The sequence below is a fragment of the Lagenorhynchus albirostris genome, chromosome 10 (assembly GCF_949774975.1).
Source record: "Lagenorhynchus albirostris chromosome 10, mLagAlb1.1, whole genome shotgun sequence".
Taxonomy (NCBI): Eukaryota; Metazoa; Chordata; class Mammalia; order Artiodactyla; family Delphinidae; genus Lagenorhynchus; species Lagenorhynchus albirostris.
The window spans coordinates 88,942,592-88,963,115 of NC_083104.1; the positions used below are offsets into that span (position 1 = coordinate 88,942,592).

The window sequence follows — 20,524 nt, forward strand, 5'->3', positions numbered from 1 at the left end:
GTAGAGATGATCAAGATCTCAGAAAAAGAATGGAGGCACAGATGAAGAAGTTACAAGAGATGTTTAACAAAGAGAAGATTTAAAGAACAAACGAATAGAAATGAACAATACAATAACTGGAATGAAAAATAAAGTAGAAGGGATCGAGAGCAGAATAACTGAAGCAGAAGAACAAATAAGTAAGCTGAAATACAGAATGGTAGAAATCACTGCCGTGAAACAGAATAAAGAATGAAAAGAAGTGAGGACAGTCTCAGAGACCTCTGGGACAACATTAAATGCACAAACATTCACATCATAGGGGTCCCAGAAGGAGAAGAGAGAGATAAAGGGCCTGAGAAAATATTTGGAGAGATTATAGCTGAAAACTTCCCTAACATGAGAGAGGAAACAATCAAGTCCAGGAAATGCAGAGAGTCCCATACAAGATAAACCCAAGGAGGAACACACTGAGACTAAAGACAAAAAATATTAAAAGCACCAAGGGACAAGTAACAAATAGCATACAAGGGTATCCCCTTAGGGTTATGAGCTGAAACTCAGAAACTCTGCAGGCCAGAAAGGAGTGGTATATTATGTAAAGTGATGAAAGGGAAAAACCTACACCCAAGAATACCCTACCCAGCAAGGCTCTCATTCAGATTCAACAGAGAAAAAGTTTTACAGACAAGCAAAAGCTAAGAGAATTCAGCACCACCAAACCAGCTTTATAACAAATCCTACAGGAACTTCTCTAGGCAGAAAAGAAAAGGCCACAACTAGAATCAAGAAAATTAAGAATGGGAAAGCTCATCAGTAAAGGTAGGAAGTCATCTGCACACAAATATGATATCAAAACCAGCAATTGTGAGGAGAGCACAAATGCAGGATATTGGAAATGCATTGGAAATTAAGTGACCAGCAACTTAAAACTATCTTGTACATATATAGACTGCTATATCAAAACCTCATGGGAACCATAAGCCAAAAATCTACAACAGATACACAAAAAAAGAAAAAGCAGTCCAAACACAACAATAAAGATAGACATCAAATCACAAGAGAGAGAACAAAAGAGGAAGGGGAGAAAAAAAGACCTTCAAAAACAAATCTAAAACAACAAAATGGCCATAAGAACATTAATATTGATAATTACCTTAAATGTAAATGGATTAAATGCTCCTACCAAAAGACATAGACTGGCTGAATGGATACAAAAACAAGATCCATATATATGCTGTCTACAAGAGACCCACTTCAGACCTAGAGACACATACAGACTGAAAGTGAGGGGATGGAAAAAGGTATTCCACGCAAATGCAAATCAAAAGAAAGCTGGAGTAGCAATACTCATGTCAGACAAAATAAACTTTAAAATAAAGAATGTTACAGGAGACAAAGAAGAACACTACAAAATGATCAAGGGATCAAGCCAAGAAGAAGGTATGACAATTGTAAATACGTATGCACCCAACATAGGAGCACCTCAATATATAAGGCAAATGTTAACAGCCATAAAAGGAGAAATCGACAGTAACACAATAATGGGGGGGACTTTAACACCCCACTTTCATCAATGGACAGATCATCCGGAGAGAAAATCAATAAGGAAACACAGGCCTTAAATGACACATTAGAAAAGATGGACTTAATTGATATTTGTAGACCATTACATCCAAAAGCAGCAGAATACACTTTCTTCTGAAGTGCAGATGGAACATTCTCCAGGATAGATCACATCTTGGGTCACAAGTCACACCTTGGTAATTTTAAGAAAATTGAAATCATATCAAGCATCTTTTCCAACCACAACACTTTAAATTAGAAATCGATTACAGGAAAAAAACTGTAAGAAACAAACATGTGGAGGCTAAACAATATGTTACTAAACAACCAATGGATCACTGAAGAAATCAAAGAGGAAATCAAAAAATACCTTGAGACAAACGACAATGAAAACACAATGACCCAAAACCTATGGGACACAGCAAAAGCAGTTATAGGAGGGAAGTTTATAGCAATACAGTCTTACCTTAGGAAACAAGAAAAATCTCAAACAACCTAACCTTACACCTAAAGCAACTAGAGAAAGAACAGAGAAAACCCAAAGTTAGCAGAAGGAAAGAAATCATAAAGATCAGAGCAGAAATAAATAGAGACGAAAACATTAGCAAAGATCAGTGCAACTAAAAGCAGGTTCTTTGAGAAGATAAACAAAATTGATAAACCTTTATCCAGACTCATCAAGAAAAAAAGGAAGAGGACTCTAGAAATCAATAAAGTTAGAAATGAAAAAGGAGAAGTTAAACTGACAGCACAGAAATACAAAAGATAAGAGACTACTACAGATAACTATATGCCAATAAAGTGGACAAATTCTTACAAAGGTACAACCTTCCAAGACTGAACCAGGAAGAAATAGAAAATATGAATAGACCAATCACAAGTACTGTAACTGAAACAGCAATTAAAAACTTCCAACAAACAAAATTCCAGGACCAGATGGCTTCACAGGTAAATGCTATCAAACATTTAGAGAATAGTTAAACACATATCCTTCTGAAACCCTTCCAAAAAATTGCAGAGGAAGGAACACTCCCAAGCTCAGTCTATGAGGTCACCATCATTCTGATAACAAAACCAGACAAAGTCATCACACACACACACAATTACAGGCCAATATCACTGATCTTCAACAAAATACTAGCAAACTGAATCTAACAACACATTCAAAGGATCATACACCATGATCAAGTGGGATTTATCCCAGGGATGGAGGGATTTTTCAATATCCACAAATCAATCAGTGTGACACACCACATTAACAAACTGAAGAATAAAAACCATATGATCATCTCAATAGATGCAGAAAAAGCTTTGGACAAAATTCAACACCCATTTATGATATAAACTCTCCAGAAAGTGGGAATAGAGGAAACTTACCTCAACATAATAAAGGCCATATATGACAAACCTACAGCTAACATCATTCTCAATGGTTAAAAGCTGAAAGCATTCCCACTAAGATCAGCAACAAGGCTAGGATGTCCATTGTTGCCACCTTTATTCAACATAGTTTTGGAAGCCCTAGTCATGTCAATCAGAGAAAAGAAGAAATAAAAGGAACCCAAATTGGAAAAGAAGAAGTAAAACTGTCACTGTTGGCAGATGACATGATACTATACATAGAAAGTCATAAAGATGCTACCAGAAAACTACTAGAGCTCATCAATGAATTCAGTAAAGTTGCAGGATACAAAATTAATACACAGAAATCTCTTGCATTCCTATACACTAACAACAAAAGACTAGAAAAAGAAATTGAGACAATCCCATTTATCATTGCATCAAAAAGAACAAACTACATAGGAATAAATCTACCTAAGGAGACAAAAGACCTGTACTCAGAAAACTATGACAGTGATGAAAGAAATCAAAGATGACACAAACAGATGGAAAGATATATACCATGTTATTGGAATTGGAAAAATCAATATTGTCAAAATGCCTATACTACCCAAGACAATCTACAGATTCAATGCAATCCCTACCAAATTACCAATGACATTTTTCACAGAACTAGAACAAAAACCTTTAAAATTCATATGGAGACACAAAAGACCCCAAACAGCCAAAGCAATCCTGAGAAAGAAAAACGGAGCAGGAGGAATCAGATTCCCTGACTTCAGACTATACTTACAAAGCTACAGTAATCAAAACAGTATGGTACTGGCACAAAAAAAGACATATAGATCAATGGAACAGGATAGAAAGCCCAGAAATAAACCCACGGACCTATGGTTAATTAATCTACGACAAAGGAAGCAAGAATATACAATGGAGAAAAGACAGTCTTTTCAGTAAGTGGTGCTGGGAAAATGGGACAGCTACATGTAAAAGAATGAAATCAGAACATTCTCTAACACCATATGCAAAGAGAAACTCAAAATGCATCAAAGACCTATAAAATTCTTAGAAGAAAACATAGGCACAACACTCTGACATAAATTGCAGCAATATCTTTTTGGACCCACCTCCTAATAAAAACAAAAATAAACAAATGGGACCTAATTAAATTTAAAAGCTTCTGTACAGCAAAAAGAACCATAAAACAAAAAGACAACCCATAGAATGGAAGATAATATTTGCAAATGAAGCAGCTGACAAGGGATTAATCTCCAGAATATGCAAACAGCTCATGCAGCTCTATGTCAAAAAAAAAACCATAAAACGAACAACCCAATCAAAAAATGGGCAGAAGACTTAAATAGACATTTCTCCAAAGAAGCAATACAGATGGCCAAAACGTATATGAAAAGATGCTCAACATCACTAATTATTAGAGAACTGCAAATCAAAACTACAATGTGGAATCACCTCACACCAGTCAGAATGTCCATCATCAAAGTCTATAAACACAATGCTGGAGAGGGTATGGAGAAAAAGGAACCCTCCTACACTGTTGGTAGGAATGTAAATTGGTACAACCACTATGGAGAACAGTCTGGAGATTCCTTAAAAAACTAAAAATAGAAATCCCACTCCTGGGCACATATCCGGAGAAAACCATAATTTGAAAAGGAACATGCACCCCAATGTTCATTGCAGCACTATTTAAAATAGCCAAGACATGGAAGCCACATAAAATGTCCCTTTACAGAGGAATGGATAAAGAAGATGTAGTACATATATACAGTGAATACTACTCAGCCATAAAAAAGAATGAAATAATGCTATTTGCAGCAACATGGATGGACCTAGAGATGTCATACTAAGTGAAGTCAGACAGAGAAAGACAAATATCATATGATATCACCCATATCTAGAATCTAATTTTAAAAAATGATACAAATGAATTTATTTACAAAACAGAAAGACTTACAGATATCAGAAACAAACATATTTACCAAAGGGGAAATGTAGGTTGGGGGGATAAATCAGGAGCTTGGGATTAACATACAAACACTACTATATTATAAGATATCAATTGATAACCAACAAGGACCTCCTGTATAGCACAGGGAACTCTACTCAATATTCTGTGATAACCTATATGAGAAAAGAATAAAAATGTGTGTGTGTGTGTGTGTGTATATATATATATATATATATATATATAAAACTGAATCCCTTTGCTGTACACCTGAAACTAACACAACATTGTAAAGCAACTATAATCCAATAAATTTTTTAAAAAAAGAACGAAGTTGTCTTAGCTCAGGCTGCTATGACTAAATAGTATAGACTGGGTGACTTAAACAGCAGACATTTGTCTCACAATCTTGGAGGCTGGGAAGTCCAAGATCAAGATGCCAGCAGATTTGGTTTCCGATGAAAGCTCTCTTTCTGGCTTGCAGAAGGCTACCTTCTCACTGTGTCCTCACATAGCAGAGAGAGAGACCGAGGGAGACAAGGACAGCAAAAGAGATGGGGTGAGGGACAGTGAGAGGGACACAGAGAAAGATGGCTCACGCTCTGATTTGCCTTTATTTTCTAATAAGGGTACTAATGCTGTCATGGGGGGCCCACCATCATTGCCTCATCTAAACCAAGTTACCACCCAAAGTCTACTTCTCCAAATACCATCAGATTGGAAGTCAGGGCTTCGACGTATGAATTTGGGGGAGGACACAAACATTTAGCCAGAGCAGAACCTTTCTATGAAATCATTTTCAAAAGCAAAATCTCATATGTTGTCTTTAACTAGATAGCACTTTATTAAATTCAATGTATAAGAATGTTAGAATTTGTGTAGGAATTTTTGTAGATAGCAAACTCCTTGAGAGTAGAACTATGCTTTATTCATCTGTGTATCTGGAGTACCTAGTTTAGTCCTAGCATGCTCTATAAATGTTAGCTTAGTTTTTCCATAACAAAAAGATGGAAGTATTGCTTAAAATTTGAGAGAGGTATGGAGTGTCAGAATAGGTTACTAAACCTCCCTGGGAAGTTGAAGTTTTTCTCCCTTGACTTCCAGAATATTTGGCTTTAATCTAACAAAATTGCTCCAGTGTAGATTTGGCCACATGTAAAAGATTAAGGCAAAATGCAAGAACAAAGTACATTTTACGAGAGCAGACTCTGAAAGCTGGAGTTCCCTCTGCCTGGGGTGTGCCTGTGAGAATCCCAGCTTACACTTGCTGAACCAGTGTGTTTCTCTGTAGAGCTGTTATTCACCCTCATTAATGTCCTGGTTTAAATAGTAAATCAGATGGTCACTTACCTGTGGCTCTTCACCCCTCTGCTAATTACTACCATTGTGTCTATGTCTCTTCTTTTCCATTCCCAAAAGGAGGGGTGGGGTCTTTGCCTTTTTGTAGATCCCAGTTCAATGCTTTGTACATCCTAGGCAGCAAATGCTTATTGAAAGAAGAAATGAAGATATGTTTGCTTCTGCTGAAGCTTTTAACTATTCTATATAGACCTGACATTATGATCACAAAAGCTGGGGAATTATATGTAAATCAATTGTGGGTCCCCTGCCCCTTAACATTATTTTCCTTTGCCCTTGAAAAAGCATTGGAGAAAGTGTAAGTTCAGTTTTCCCAAATGGATATAGAACAATTTTATAACAGCTGCTTTCTAATTACTTGCATTCATTGATGTGTACAGTATTTACTGAGCATCTACCCTGTGTCCACTATCACACTTATGCAATAAGTCCACAAACCTCGAAAGCAAAACTTGTTTTAGTTTGGATGAAAATCGAGGTATGGAGTAGGCTTTTGAAATCTGGATTCCTCAGGCTCATAATATATACAGGAACCCCTGACACTTAGTGGAGCACATTGGCCAAAGGGTCAGTTGCATTTGTGTTTGGGGAACATAGGGTAGGGCTTCAATTTCATTCCATGCATCCTTAGACTTTTAATATGGTGGGTTTCTAGCTGTCAGGGTTAATTCTCTCCATCTGCTTATTACGTCAGTGGGACATTGCCATACGTCTGTCTGCAGATGGGCTGGTTGGTTTGCTCTGCCCAGCTTTGTGGTTTTGGTCCATCCCTGGCCCACTCACCCACCAAAGGGAGTTATCTGTGGAGTGGATCAAGGCGAGCCTGAGTGCAGTCAGGTCCGCCAGTGCCAAAAGGTGATGTAATTGCCTCATGTGACATTTCCCACATACACCCTTGTTTGAAATATAATTTGTGTGTTTTTTCCTAGGTCCATGTACTTTTACTTACACATTATCAGTCTCCTGATCATACTGTTCCTGCCAATCAAACCACAAGCTCATAATCAAAGGCGGCCTCAGACTCTGAACTCTGTTAATAAGAAAAAAATAGATTGATACCTCCAAAGAAAAGAAACAAACAAAAGCTGAACACATAAGACTGCAAATCACTGGACAGAGGAGATAAAAAGACTCCAGGGTTCTCCAGTGACTTAGAGGTGATGTTTACATGCATCTATTTTGTTTTGATTTTTTAAGTGCAGGGAGTATTTTTATAAAGCTTTTTTTTGTACCATTGAATCAGCCATGTCCAGTTGATTTAATACTTTCTAGGACATTTGAGTAGTATGGAGGTGTGTGGAGAATGTGCTAGAACTGCAGAGACAGTCCATTCTGGGCTAGCTGGGTCTTCACTTTTCTGGCATGATCTCCAACCACTGAAATCTGGACGTTGGGAACCCGGGCGTCTGCTCCAGAAGTTAGAAGGTAAAGCTGAGATGACTTGTCTTCCAGAACATATGCAAGACGGTTGTTCCTTGGGAAGCCCCCAGTCCCTTGACTTGTGACATTACTGTTCTCAAACACATTAACTACACTCAGAAGACTGCCGGGGAGGGACCGTGTGGAGGGAGGTTTGCAGAATACTGAAAATTCAATGAGCCTGGAGGACTGTGAATGGACACTTCAATGGACTGGAGGTCAGGCACGTGCCCTGAAGGTGGCTGCGTTTCCCCCGCCACCCCCGCCCCCCGCCAGGGATGTAACCCTTCTTTCTTCTGAAATGAGCCAAGATTGGAAATCAGAAAGTCTCCTGTCCACATACCAGAAGTCTCAGAGGGGCTACTGTTTTCCATTGCATATGTGCCATCTGCTGGCCCAGGCATGGCCCTGAGAAGACACCCAGATTTCACACCATTAAGGCAGAGGGATGTCTTTTTATAAATATGTTTTAAAGTAATTTAAAGTTATATTGAAGTTTGGGAAGAAGAGGCAGATATTTCTCTTTTCTCCCCTCACTTCTCAGAGATGTTCATGATCACAGCCCATGATGTTCACTCGGGCTGGTCTCCATTTTTTTTCAGCTTCATAGCTGATTAAATCCAATATTGTTTTAGTTGAATCATCCTATTAGAAAGCAGAGATTGAAAAACGGTTTTCCTTTCTATCTTTGTAATGAATGTGCTGTGGCTCCTTTGGGAAACTTCTATTGGGTGATATTCTATGTGGGAGAAGGAAACGTGGTATTAAATGTGGAAAATAATAATGGTAATAATAAAATATATGCTACAATGTTGTACCCTCAATCAAATACTTTGGGAGGAGAGAATTTGTTCAAATCAGATGGTTAAAAATGAGTTTCTTACTAAATCAATACTGCATTTCTACATAAAGGAAATATTCCCAAAAAGAAGTGCTTTTTGTTTGTGTCAGACTTGCCGTTCTGAAGTGTGTGTGTGTTTTAACAAATGTGTACAAGGTCTTACTTGCTTAAAATTTGAGCATCACACGTTCAATTTGTACATGTCAGGTGCTTGGATGTTTTTGGTTTGATTTCTGATCTTCGTTCCTAACAGTGCAGGTAAGATTAACCTCCTTTTAGAGATGAGGAAACAGAATCAGAAAGATGGCTGCTAACTGCCCCAGAGTCACAGACTTAGTGCTTGATTGAGATTTGAACCCAAGACGGTCCCAAGAGAGCCAGTGGCCGTGGCTCTTTCCATGAGGTATCCTGCTGGTGCGTCTCTTTGGACAGTGAAATGTGAAATGATGTGCTTGTCCCTTAAATAGTCTGTGTGGTCCTGATGCTGCTCAGAACCTGAGCTCTAGTCCTAATGCGAGACAATGGAAATTAAGAAGTGGCACTTTTGTGCCAGCATGGGAGGCTTACCCCAGGTTAACCAGGGAACCTTGTGGCAACCCTACTTTGCTGTCCCAGGAGGAATATTAGATAGCGGATAGAGGGAAGAGAATGTAGGTGCCTAAAATCTGTCGGGGTCTATCTCCAACAGGAATATTTTGAGGTGCAAGACCAAGAAAAATACCCATCTTGCACACCAGCAAAAATGGTCTGCATCACCATTAGCATGGAGTGTGTGGAATAATCCATCTTACAATGAAATCTTTGAACTTGCAATATGATTTATGTCTGGGGTTCTCTGTATTTAGTATCTTCATTTCTGAGAGAAGAACTTCGGTGGCGAGAGGAGAGGTGATCATTAGGGAGACCAGCAGTCCTGCTTTGCAGAGACTCTGCCAACCTCTCAGTCCTGGGCAAGCAAGGACCACTGGTCCCTTAAGAGACCACTCAGAATCAATTACTCATTATGGAATGGAAGTCAAGCCTGTGGAACCTGGGCTTATAGATTCTCTATTTCAGACAGTGCTAGGTCCTGGGACACCCTTTTCATATTATGAGGCCTTATTCAGTACTAAAAGGACAACAACTCCAAGAGCAATTAGTACCTTTTTTCTCCTGAGAACATTTAACCATAGAAAAAATTTCAATTTAGGACAAAAGTTTAAACAGAAGATTGGGACTGTTCCTATTGCCTTAGAGTTCCTAGTTGTCCTAAACATAATATGCATTTAATAAATATGTTTTGGGTCAATGAGCTTGCAGTTTAAAAGTAACACTTTTTAGGTTTTGTTTTTAAAAAGGCCAGATTTAAAATATTCTATTCTAGTTCAACATCACTAATCATCATGGTAATGTGAATCAAAACGACAATGAGATCTCACCTCACACCAGTCAGAATGGCTATCATCAAAAAGAACACAAGGATAGAAAGCCCAGAGATAAACCCATGCGCCTATGGTCACCTAATCTATGACAAAGTCGGTGAGAATATACAATGGAGAAAAGATCATCTCTTCAATAAGTGGTGCTGGGAAAACTGGACAACTACATGTAAAAGAATGAAATTAGAACATTCCCTACCACCATACATGAAAATAAACTCAAAATGGATTAAAGACCTAAATGTAAGGCTGGATACTATAAAACACTTAGAGGAAAATATAGGAAGAACACTCTTTGACATAAATCACAGTAAGATCTTTTTCAACCCACTGCCTACAGTAATGAAAATAAAAACAAAAATAAATAAACAGGACCTAATTAAAAGCTTTTGCACAACAAAGGAAACCGTAAACAAAACAAAAAGACAACCCTCAGAATGCGAGAAAATATTTGCAAACGAAGCAACTGACAAGGGAATAGTTTCCAAAATATACAAACAGCTCATGCAGCTCAATCAAAAAAAAACAAACAACCCAATCAAAATATGGGCAGAAGACCTAAATAGACATTTCTCCAAAGAAGACATACAGATTGCCAACAAACACATGAAAAGCTCCTCAACATCACTAATTATTAGAGAAATGCAAATCAAAACTACAATGAGGTATCACCTCATACTGGTCAGGTTGGCCATCATCAAAAAGTCTACAAACAGTAAATGCTGGAGAGGGTATGGAGAAAAGGGAACCCTCCTACACTTTTGGTGGGAATATAAATTGGTACAGCTATTATGGAGAACGGTATGGAGGTTCTTAAAAAACTAAAACTAGAGCTATCACATGACCCAGCAATTCCACTCCTAGGCATATATCTGGAGAAAACCAGAATTCTAAAGGATGCATGCACCCTGATGTTCACTACAGCACTATTTACAATAGTCAGGACATGGAAGCAACCTAAATGTCCATTGACAGAGGAATAAAGAAGATGTGGTACATATGTCCAATGGAATATTACTCAGCCATAAAAGGAACAAAATAGTGCCATTTGCAGAGACGTGGATGGACCTAGAGATTGTCATAGAGAGTGAAGTAAGTCAGAAAGAGAAAAACAAGTATGTGGAATCTAGAAAAATGGTACAGATGAGCTTATTTGTAAAGGAGAAATAGAGTCACAGATGGAGAGAACACACTTACAGTTATCAAGGGGGGAAGGAGAGGGTTGGATGAGTTAGGAGATTGGGATTGACATATATACACTACTATGTATAAAAGAGATAACTAATGAGAACCTACTGTATAGCACAGGGAACTCTACTCAGTGCTCTGTGGTGACCTCAGTGCTCTGTGGTGACCTAAATGGGAAGGAAATCTAAAAATGAGTAGATGTATGGATACATATAACTGATTCATTTTGCTGCACAGCAGAAACCAACAACATTGTAAAGCGACTATACTCCAGTAAAAATTAATTTAAAAAAAGAACACAAGTAACAAATGTTGGCAAGAAGGTGAAGAAAAGGGAGCCCTTGTACACTGTTGGTAGGAGTGAGATTTGGTACAGTCACTGTGGAAAACAGTATGAAAGTTTCTCAAAAAACTAAAAGTAGAACTACCATATGACCCAACAATTCCACTCTTGGATATATATCCAAAAAACCCCAAAACACTAATTCAAAAAGAAACAAGCACCCCAGTGTTCACAGCAGCATTATTTACAATTGCCAATGTATGGAAGCAACCTAAATGTCCATCAACAGATGAATGGGTAAAGAAGATACACACACAAACATATATACATATATATGTACACACACACACTGGAATACTACTCAGCCACAAAAAAGAATGAAATTTTTCCATTTGCAGCAACATGGAGTGACTTAGAGGGCATTATGTATGCTCAGTGAAATAAGACAGAGAAAGACAAATACTGTATGACATCATTTATATGTGGAACCTAAAAAATACAACAAACTAGTGAATAAAACAAAAGAAGTAAACTCACAGATACAGAGAACAAACTAGTGGTTACCAGTAGGGAGAGGGAAGGGAGGGGCAACACGGGGGTAGGAGAAAAAAGGGGTTATTATGGGATTATATGAAATCATGTATATGAAACTTTTGAAAATTATAAAGCACTATAGACTTTAAAGAATATTTCATTCAATTAAAAACATTTCTATTTTAGTTTTAAGGTTACCATAAAGAAGAGGAACATTATTCAGTAGTTGCAAAAAATCAGTAAGTGCTTCAGTCTGAAATTTTGACAGGCTGAGAGAGAAAAAGGCATAAATCGGGAGGAAAAAAGAGGAGTTGGTGGGTGGTCCCAGAATGGGGTGGGTGTGCCCTCTGTACTCTGCAGGCTGAGGGCGGTGAGCAGAGGGTCCTTCTGGCCAGCCCTTCTCCACCCTGGCTGCACATCACAACCACAACAGGAAGTTTAAAAAGAAGTGATCGATGCCCAGCCTCATGAGAGACCACATCTTATCTCTTCTTGTCTCCAGCACTTGGCATAGTGCTTGACATGTAATGAAGAGTCAGTAAGTGTTCACTGAATGAATGAGGAACTGAAGCATGTTTAATGCGTTGTTGGGTTTGACAGTTTTGATGGAGTCAGTTTTGTGCTGGGGAACATCTTTTCTGCTTTTCAGAATTAGTTTTTGAAATGAAGGCATGTGTCTTCAGGGAATTCTGAAAGCACATTATGTGAAATAGCCACTCAGGCAGGCAGTTTACATAGTCTGAAACCCCCTGATCTGCCCATTCATTAATTAATGCATTTTCATATTTATCAAATTTTGTTGGGTCTGGAATGGGTCTGGCATTCTGTTAGCCACTGCAGGTAAAGATGCTGAAGACCCATTCTCTGCCCTTGAAGAGCTCACAATGTGACCAGAAAGACAAGATCCAGAGCATGTGCTGCAGGAATACCTGGGGGAATCCCAGCATGCAGAATGACAGCGTGATTGGTCGCTGTATCCTTGTTTTCCTGTAAGTTTGGAGCTACCTCATCTCACAGTGCCTGAAGGCTACCCAGCACAGCACCGTCACCACTCACCAGCCTCTTGTCTGGGTGAAGTTAAGCCTGCCCTTATCCTGAAATTGGATGCTGCCTTTGCATCAAATCAGTACCAGTTAATGCAGTGGCCACCCAAAGGAGCAGGCTGTGCTTTCACAGTTGCCCAGAGATAGTGGGGTGGCTAGTCCCCTCCTGGAAGGATCTTTAGTGAAGGTTCCAGGCTCAGTGAATGATGTGATGAGGCCCAAGAGGAAGGGCATTTGCTGAGAGAAGGCCCAGCCCACCTGAGCTTTGTCTAACTCCCTAAACTTACATAAGACTACAAGCTCCAGGAACAATCGCAAGCCGCCATCCCACCCCCACCCCCGGGCTACAGGAATGGTTGCAAGCCGCTGCCGCTGGACTCCTGGACTCCAGGAGAGGTCTTGAACTGTCACCATTTCCATCGTGTGCTCTGGGGGTACACGTGAGCTGCTGATGCCACCGAAAACCCCAGGACAGAGCACCAATCACCTCATCTGCACAGTCCCTATCAAGGGCGTAATGGTCAGCACACACCGAGGAAAGGGGCGACAGACATCCACACTGAAAACAGCCCTCACACCAAAAATATTAAAGCTACACAGGGACACTCCCACATATATATAACCCTCTAAGACCATAGTAGATAATTGTTTCTCCTAAACCCCCAAAGTAAGAGAAATATAAGTAAAATGAAGAAGCAGAGGAACCACTTCCAGTTAAAAGACCAAGAGAATTCCCTTGAAAGAACAAACAGTGAAACAGACCTCTTAAATCTAATAGACACTGATTTCATAAAGGAGATAATGAAGATACTGAAGCAATTAAGAAAGGCTATTGACAGAAATGCAGAGTACTGTAAAAAGGAACTAGAGACTATAAAGAAGAACCAAGAAAAATTAGGAAACTCATTTGCTGAGACCAAAGCTGAGCTACAGGCAATGAATAGCAGAATGAGTAAATGACCTGGAAGATAGAATGATGGAAAGTACCCAATCAGGACAGCAGACAGAAGGCCAAATGAAAAAAAATGAAAAAAAAATGATACAAATGAACTTATTTACAAGATAGACTCACAGATTTAGAGAACAAACTTATTATTACTGGGGGGAGGGGGAGGGGAAGTGGAGGGATAGATTGGGAGTTTGGGATTGACACAGACACACTGTTATATTTAAAATAGATAACCAACAAGGACCTACCATATAGCACAGGGAACTCTATTCAATATTCTGTAATAACCTATATGAGAAAAGAATTTGAAAAATAACAGATACTTGTATATGTATAACTGAATCATTTTGCTGTACACCTGAAACTAACACACCATTGTTAATCAATGATACTCCAATATAAAATAAAAAATTTCTTAAATGAAAGCAATATGAGACCTATGGGATAGTATAGAATGTGCTAATCTATGCATAATAGGGATTCCAGAAGGGGAAGAAGGAGGAAAGGGGAATGAAAATGTATTTGAAGAAATTATGGCTGAAAACTTCCCAAACTTAGACAAGGAAACATATCCAGGTACAGGAAGCACAGAGACAGCCACACACATCCACACTAAAAACAGCCCTCACACCAAAAATATTACAGCTACACAGGGACACTCCCAAACAAGATAAACCCAAAACAGACCTACACCAAGGCATATTATAATAAAAATGACAAAAGTTAAAGATAAAGAGAGGATTCTAAAGGCAGCAAGAGAAAAACAAAGGGTTAATTACAAGGGAACCCCTATAAGGCTATCAGCTGATTTCTCTACAGAAATGTTGCAAGCCAGAAATGGAGTGGCAAGATATATTCAAAGTCCTGAAAGGGAAAAATCTGCAACCTAGGATACTCTACCCAGCAAGACTATCATTTAGAATAGAAAGAGAGAAAGAATTTCTCAGACAAGCAAAAACTAAAAGAATACAGCAATACTAATCCTAAAAGAAATATTTCTATTCTCTAAATAGAAAAGTAGTAAGAATCTATAGGAAAGAGAAAATCACAATTGGGAAGCAAATCACCCAAATAAGCCAGTACACAAATCAAAAAACAAAAAAAAAATCAAAAAATTTCTGTGAAAGTGAAGATAACCACAGTGAACAGCAAAAGGATGAACGTGAAGATGTAAAAGAGGACATCAGAATCATAAAATGTGGGGGAGGAGAGTAAGAAAATGAGAAAATGTAGGGTTTTTTTCATTTCCTAGAAGGTGTTTGAGCCTATATGACTACCAGTCTAAGGCAACTAGATATAGGAAGCAGTTAATAATACTTGAAAAACAGGGTAAACACAAGTCAAAAACATACAATAGATTCACAAAAAACAAAAAGAAGAGAACATAAGTATAATACAAAAGGAAATCATCAAACCACAAAAGGAAGAACAGAAAGGGACACAGAAGAAGCATAACATCAATGGGAAATAAGGTTTAAAATGGCAATAAATACATACCTATCAATAATTACCTTAAATGTCAATGGACTAAATGTTCCAATCTAAAGACACAGGGTGGCAGATTGGATTAAAAAAAAAAAAAAAAGAGCCCACAATATGCTGCCTATACAAGTCTCACTTTAGGGTAAAGGACACACGTAGATTGAAAGTGAGGGGATGGAAAAACACATTTCATGCAAACAGAAATGACAAGAAAGCGGGGGCTGCAATACTCATATCAGACAAAATAGACTTTAAAACAAAGGATATAAAGAAAGATAAAAAAGGACACTATAGTAAGTCCCCTACATACAAACCTCTAAGTTATGAAATTTCAAAGATGCGAACATGCGTTCACATGTCCAATCTCATAAGTTTGTTCACGTGTCTGGTGTACATTGTCACATGTGTGCATCCTCTACAAGTGGTTGTGCCTTTGTGTACTTTATTGTACAGTACTGTATAGAGTACAGTAGTACGGTGTCTTTATTGCAAGCCCAGGATGTCCAGAAGCAAGTGTAAAAGCAGTGGTGATGTAGCTGGTACTACTGTACTTTTCAAGGTACTGTACTGTAATATTAAAAATGTTCTCTTTATTTTTTGTGTTTGTTTTTTATGTATTATTTGTGTGAAAAGTATTATACACCTATTACAGTACAGTACTATATAGCCAACTGGGTTAGTTGGTTACCTAGGCTAACTTCGTTGGACTTATGAACAAATTGGACTTATGAACATGCTGTTGGAATGGAACTCATTTGTATGTAGGGGACTTACTGTACATAATGATAAAAGGATCAATACAAGGATTTTACTCTCATATATATACAGCATATATACACCTAATATAGAAGCACCCAAATATATAAAACAAATACTAACAGACATAAAGGGAGAAATTGATAGGAATACCATAACAGTAGGAGACTTTAACACCCCACTCAGATCAATGGACAGATCTTCTAGACAGAAATTCAATAAAGCAATAGAGATCCTAAATGATACAATAGAACAGTTAGACTTGATATTTTCAGGACACTACATCCAAAAAAAATAACCCCAAACCAGGATACACATTCTTTTCAAATGCACATGGAACATTCTCTAGGATTGAGCACATACTAGGGCACAAAACAAGCCTCAACAAATATGAGTACAGAAATTATCTCAAGCATCTTTTCAGACCACAACAGCATGAAACTAGAAATCAACCACAGAAAATGAAATGAGAAAAAAATGATTACATGGAGACTAAACAACATGCTACTAAAAACCAATGGTCAACAATGAAATCAAAGAGGAAATTAAAAAATACCTTGAGACAAATGACAATGAAAACACAACCATACAAAATCTATAGGATGCAGCAAAAGCGGTTCTTCGAGGGAAGTTCATAGCAATACAGGCCTTCCTCAAAGAACAAAATTCTCAAATAAACAACCTAACTAACCACCTAAGAGAATTAGAAAAAGAAGAACAAACAAAACCTAAAGTCAGCAGAAGGAAGGAAGTAATAAAGATTAGAGAGGAAGTAAATAAAATAGAGATTTAAGAAGCAATAGAGAAAAATCAATAAAACCAAGAGCTGGTTCTTTGAAAGGGTAAACAAGATTGACAAACCTCTAGCCAGGCTCACCAAGAGATGGAGAGAACCCAAATAAACAAAATAAGAAATGAAAAAGGAGACATAACAACTGATACTGCAGAAATACAAAAAATCATAAGGGAATACTATAAACAATTATATTCCAACATATTCAACAACCTAGAAGAAATGGAGAAGTTTCTAGAAACATAGAGTTCACCAAAATTGAATCAAGAAGAAATAGATAATTTGAACAGACCAATCACTAGGAGTGAAATAGAATCTGTAATTTAAAAACTCTCTACAGACCAAAGTCGAGGACCAGATGGCTTCACAGAAGAATTATACCAAACACACGAAGAACTTATACTGATCCTTCTCAAACTCTTCCAAAAAACTGAAGAGGAGGGAACACTCCCAAAGACATTCTATGAAACCACCATCAACTTAATACCACAACCAGACAAAGACACCACCAAAAACGAAAATTACATGCCAATATCTTTGATGAATATAGATGCAAAAATTCTCAGCAAAATATTAGCAAACTGAATCCAATAACACATAAAAAAGGTCATATGTCACAACCAAGTGGAATTCATCCCATGTTCACAAGGATGGTTCAACATATGCAAATCAATCAACGTGATACACCACAGACAAAAGAAAAGACAAAAACCACATGATCATCTCAATAGTTGCAGAAAAAGCATTTGACAAAATTCAACATACACCCATGATAGAAATTCTTACCAAACTGGGTATAGAGGGAACATATCTCAACATAACATGAGCTATTTATGACAAACCCACAGCCAATATAATACTCATGGTGAAAAGCTGAAAGTCTTCCCGCTAAAATCTGGAACAAGACAAAGATGCCCACTCTAACCTCTTTTATTCAACATAGTATTGGAAGTCCTAGCCACAGCAATCAGAAAAAGAAAGAAAATGTATCCAAATTGGAAGGGAAGAGGTAAAATTGTCATTGTATGCAGATGACATGATACTATATATAGAAAACCCTAAAGACTCCACACAAAAACTACTAGAACTGAAACAAATTCAGCAAGGAAGCAGGATACAAGATTAACATACAGAAATCAGTTGCATTTCTTTACACTAGCAATGAAATATCAGAAAGGAAATGTAAAAAAAAAAAAAACCCAATACCTTTTAAAATCACACCCCAAAAAATAAAATACTTAGAAATAAACCTGACAAAGGAGGTGAAAGACTTATATGCTGAAAACTGTAAAACAATAAAGGAAACTGAAGATGATTCAAAGAAATGGAAAGAAATCCCATGCTCTTGGATTGGAAGAATTAGTATTGTTAAAATGACCATACTACCCAAAGCAATATACAGATTTAATGCAATCCCTATCAAATTACCCATGACATTTTTCACAGAACTAGAACAAACAATCCTAAAATTTATGTGGAACTATAAAAGACACAGAATTACCAAAGCAATCCTGAAGAGAAAGAATAAAGCAGGGGGCATAACCCTCCCAGACTTTAGACAATACTACAAAGCTACAGTAATCAAAACAGCATGGTATTGGCACAAAAACAGACATATGGATCAATGGAACAGAATAGAGAGTCCAGAAATAAACCCATACCCTTATGGTCAGTTACTCTTTGACAAATGAGGCAATCCTATATGATGGGAAAAAGTCTCTTCAGCAAGCAGTGTTGGAAAAGTTGGACAGCCACATGTAAATCAGTGAAGTTAGAACACACCCTTTCACCAGACACAAAAATAAACGCAAAATGGCTTAAAGACTTAAACATAAGACATGATATCATAAAACTCCTAGAAGAGATCATAGGCAAAACATTCTCTGACATAAATCATACCAATGTTTTCGTAGGTCAGTCTCCAAAGGCAATAGAAACAAAAATAAACAAATGGGACTGATTAAGCTTACAAGCTTTTTCATAGCAAAGGAAACCATAAACAAAATAAAAAGACAACCTACAGAATGGGAGAAAATATTTGCAGTTGATGTAACTGACAAGGGCTTAATTTCCAAAATATACAAACAGCCCATACAACTCAACAACAACAAAAAAACAAACGACCCAATCAAAAAATGGGCAGAAGATCTAAATAGACATTTCTCCAAAGAAGAAATACAAATGGCTAATAGGCACTGAAAAGATGCTCAACATCACTAATTATTAGAGAAATGCAAATCAAAACTACAGTGAGGTACCACCTCACACTGGTCAGAATGGCCATGATTAAGAACTCTACAAATAGCAAATGCTGGAGAGGATGTGGAGAAAAGGGAACCCTACTACCCTGTTGGTGGGAATGTAAGTTAGTAGAGTCACTATGGAAAACAGTGTGGAGGTTCCTCAGAAAACTAAAAATAGAATTACCATATGATTCAGCAATCCTACTTATGGGCATATATCCAGACAAAACTCTAATTCAAAAAGATACATGCATCCTATATTCATAGCAGCACTATGCACAATAGCCAAGACATGGAAACAACCTAAATGTCCATTGACAGATGAATGGATAAGGAAGATGTGGTACATATATACAGTGGAATACTACTCAGCCATAAAAAAGAATGAAATAATGCCATTTGCAGTAACATGGATGCAACTAGAGATTATCATGCTAAGTGAAGTCAGAAAGAGACAAATACCATATGATATCACTTATATGTGGAATCTAAAATATGACACAAATGAACCTATCTATGAAACAGAAAGAGACTCACAGACATAGAGAACAGACTTGTGGTTGCCAGGGGGAGGGGGTTGGGGGAGGGATGGAGTGGGAGGTTGGGGTGAGCAGATGTAAGCTTTTATATATAGAATGGATAAACAACAAGGTCCTACTGTATGTCACAGAGGACTATATTCAGTATCCCATGATAAACCATAATGGAAAAGAATATTAAAAAAGAATGTATATGTGTGTGTATACATATATATGAATCACTTTGCTGTACAGCAGAAATTAACACATTATAAATCAAGTATACTTCAATTAAAAAGAGCAAAAAAATAGATAAATTTATGTAAGGCTACCTCCCACACGCTGAGAGGAAGAAAACTAGCAGTTACTGGCAATTCCTTTCACATACATTACTTAATACAGTCTGGGAACTTGCTATTAATATCCTCTTTCTGCAAATGTGGAAGCCAGGGCTCAGAGACTAAGTAAGTTGCCCGAGGTCACCCAGCTTGTTAGAGCTGTGGCTTGGATCCTGGTCCGGCTAACTCTGAAGTCCATCTTGCCTCTTGGGGCAGAAGCCCTTTAACAAAGCATTTTAAAGCTGAAAGTAACTCTATAAGTCACCTGGTCCAGTGATTTCCAAATGCAGGTGGGCTGACCCTGTCCCTTGGGGAGCTTGTTAAATAGGCAGGGGGTAGGGGCAGGAGGGATAGATTTGCTGTGGACAAAACGCTGACTGCCATCTAAGGGGAGGAGCAGAAATCCTATCCATGGAAGGTAATGGAAACCTTCCTCTGCTCTTACCTTCTGTGGGAAAGAGAAGGAGGGAAAGAGCAAACTGGTGGCGTGTAACCACACCAAATCATT

The 20,524-nt window shown here is 37.9% G+C and overlaps 1 protein-coding gene across 1 annotated transcript in view; it reads left to right on the top strand.

Moving 5' to 3' along the window:
- MBOAT1 (membrane bound O-acyltransferase domain containing 1) overlaps positions 1-8,529 on the top strand; it is a 112,768-nt gene extending 104,239 nt beyond the window's left edge. The window contains exon 13 of the mRNA XM_060164269.1: positions 7,141-8,529. Coding sequence (XP_060020252.1) covers positions 7,141-7,267 — 127 coding nt within the window. The 3' untranslated portion in view covers positions 7,268-8,529. The remainder of the gene's footprint in view (positions 1-7,140) is intronic.
- Positions 8,530-20,524: the final 11,995 nt, after the last annotated feature.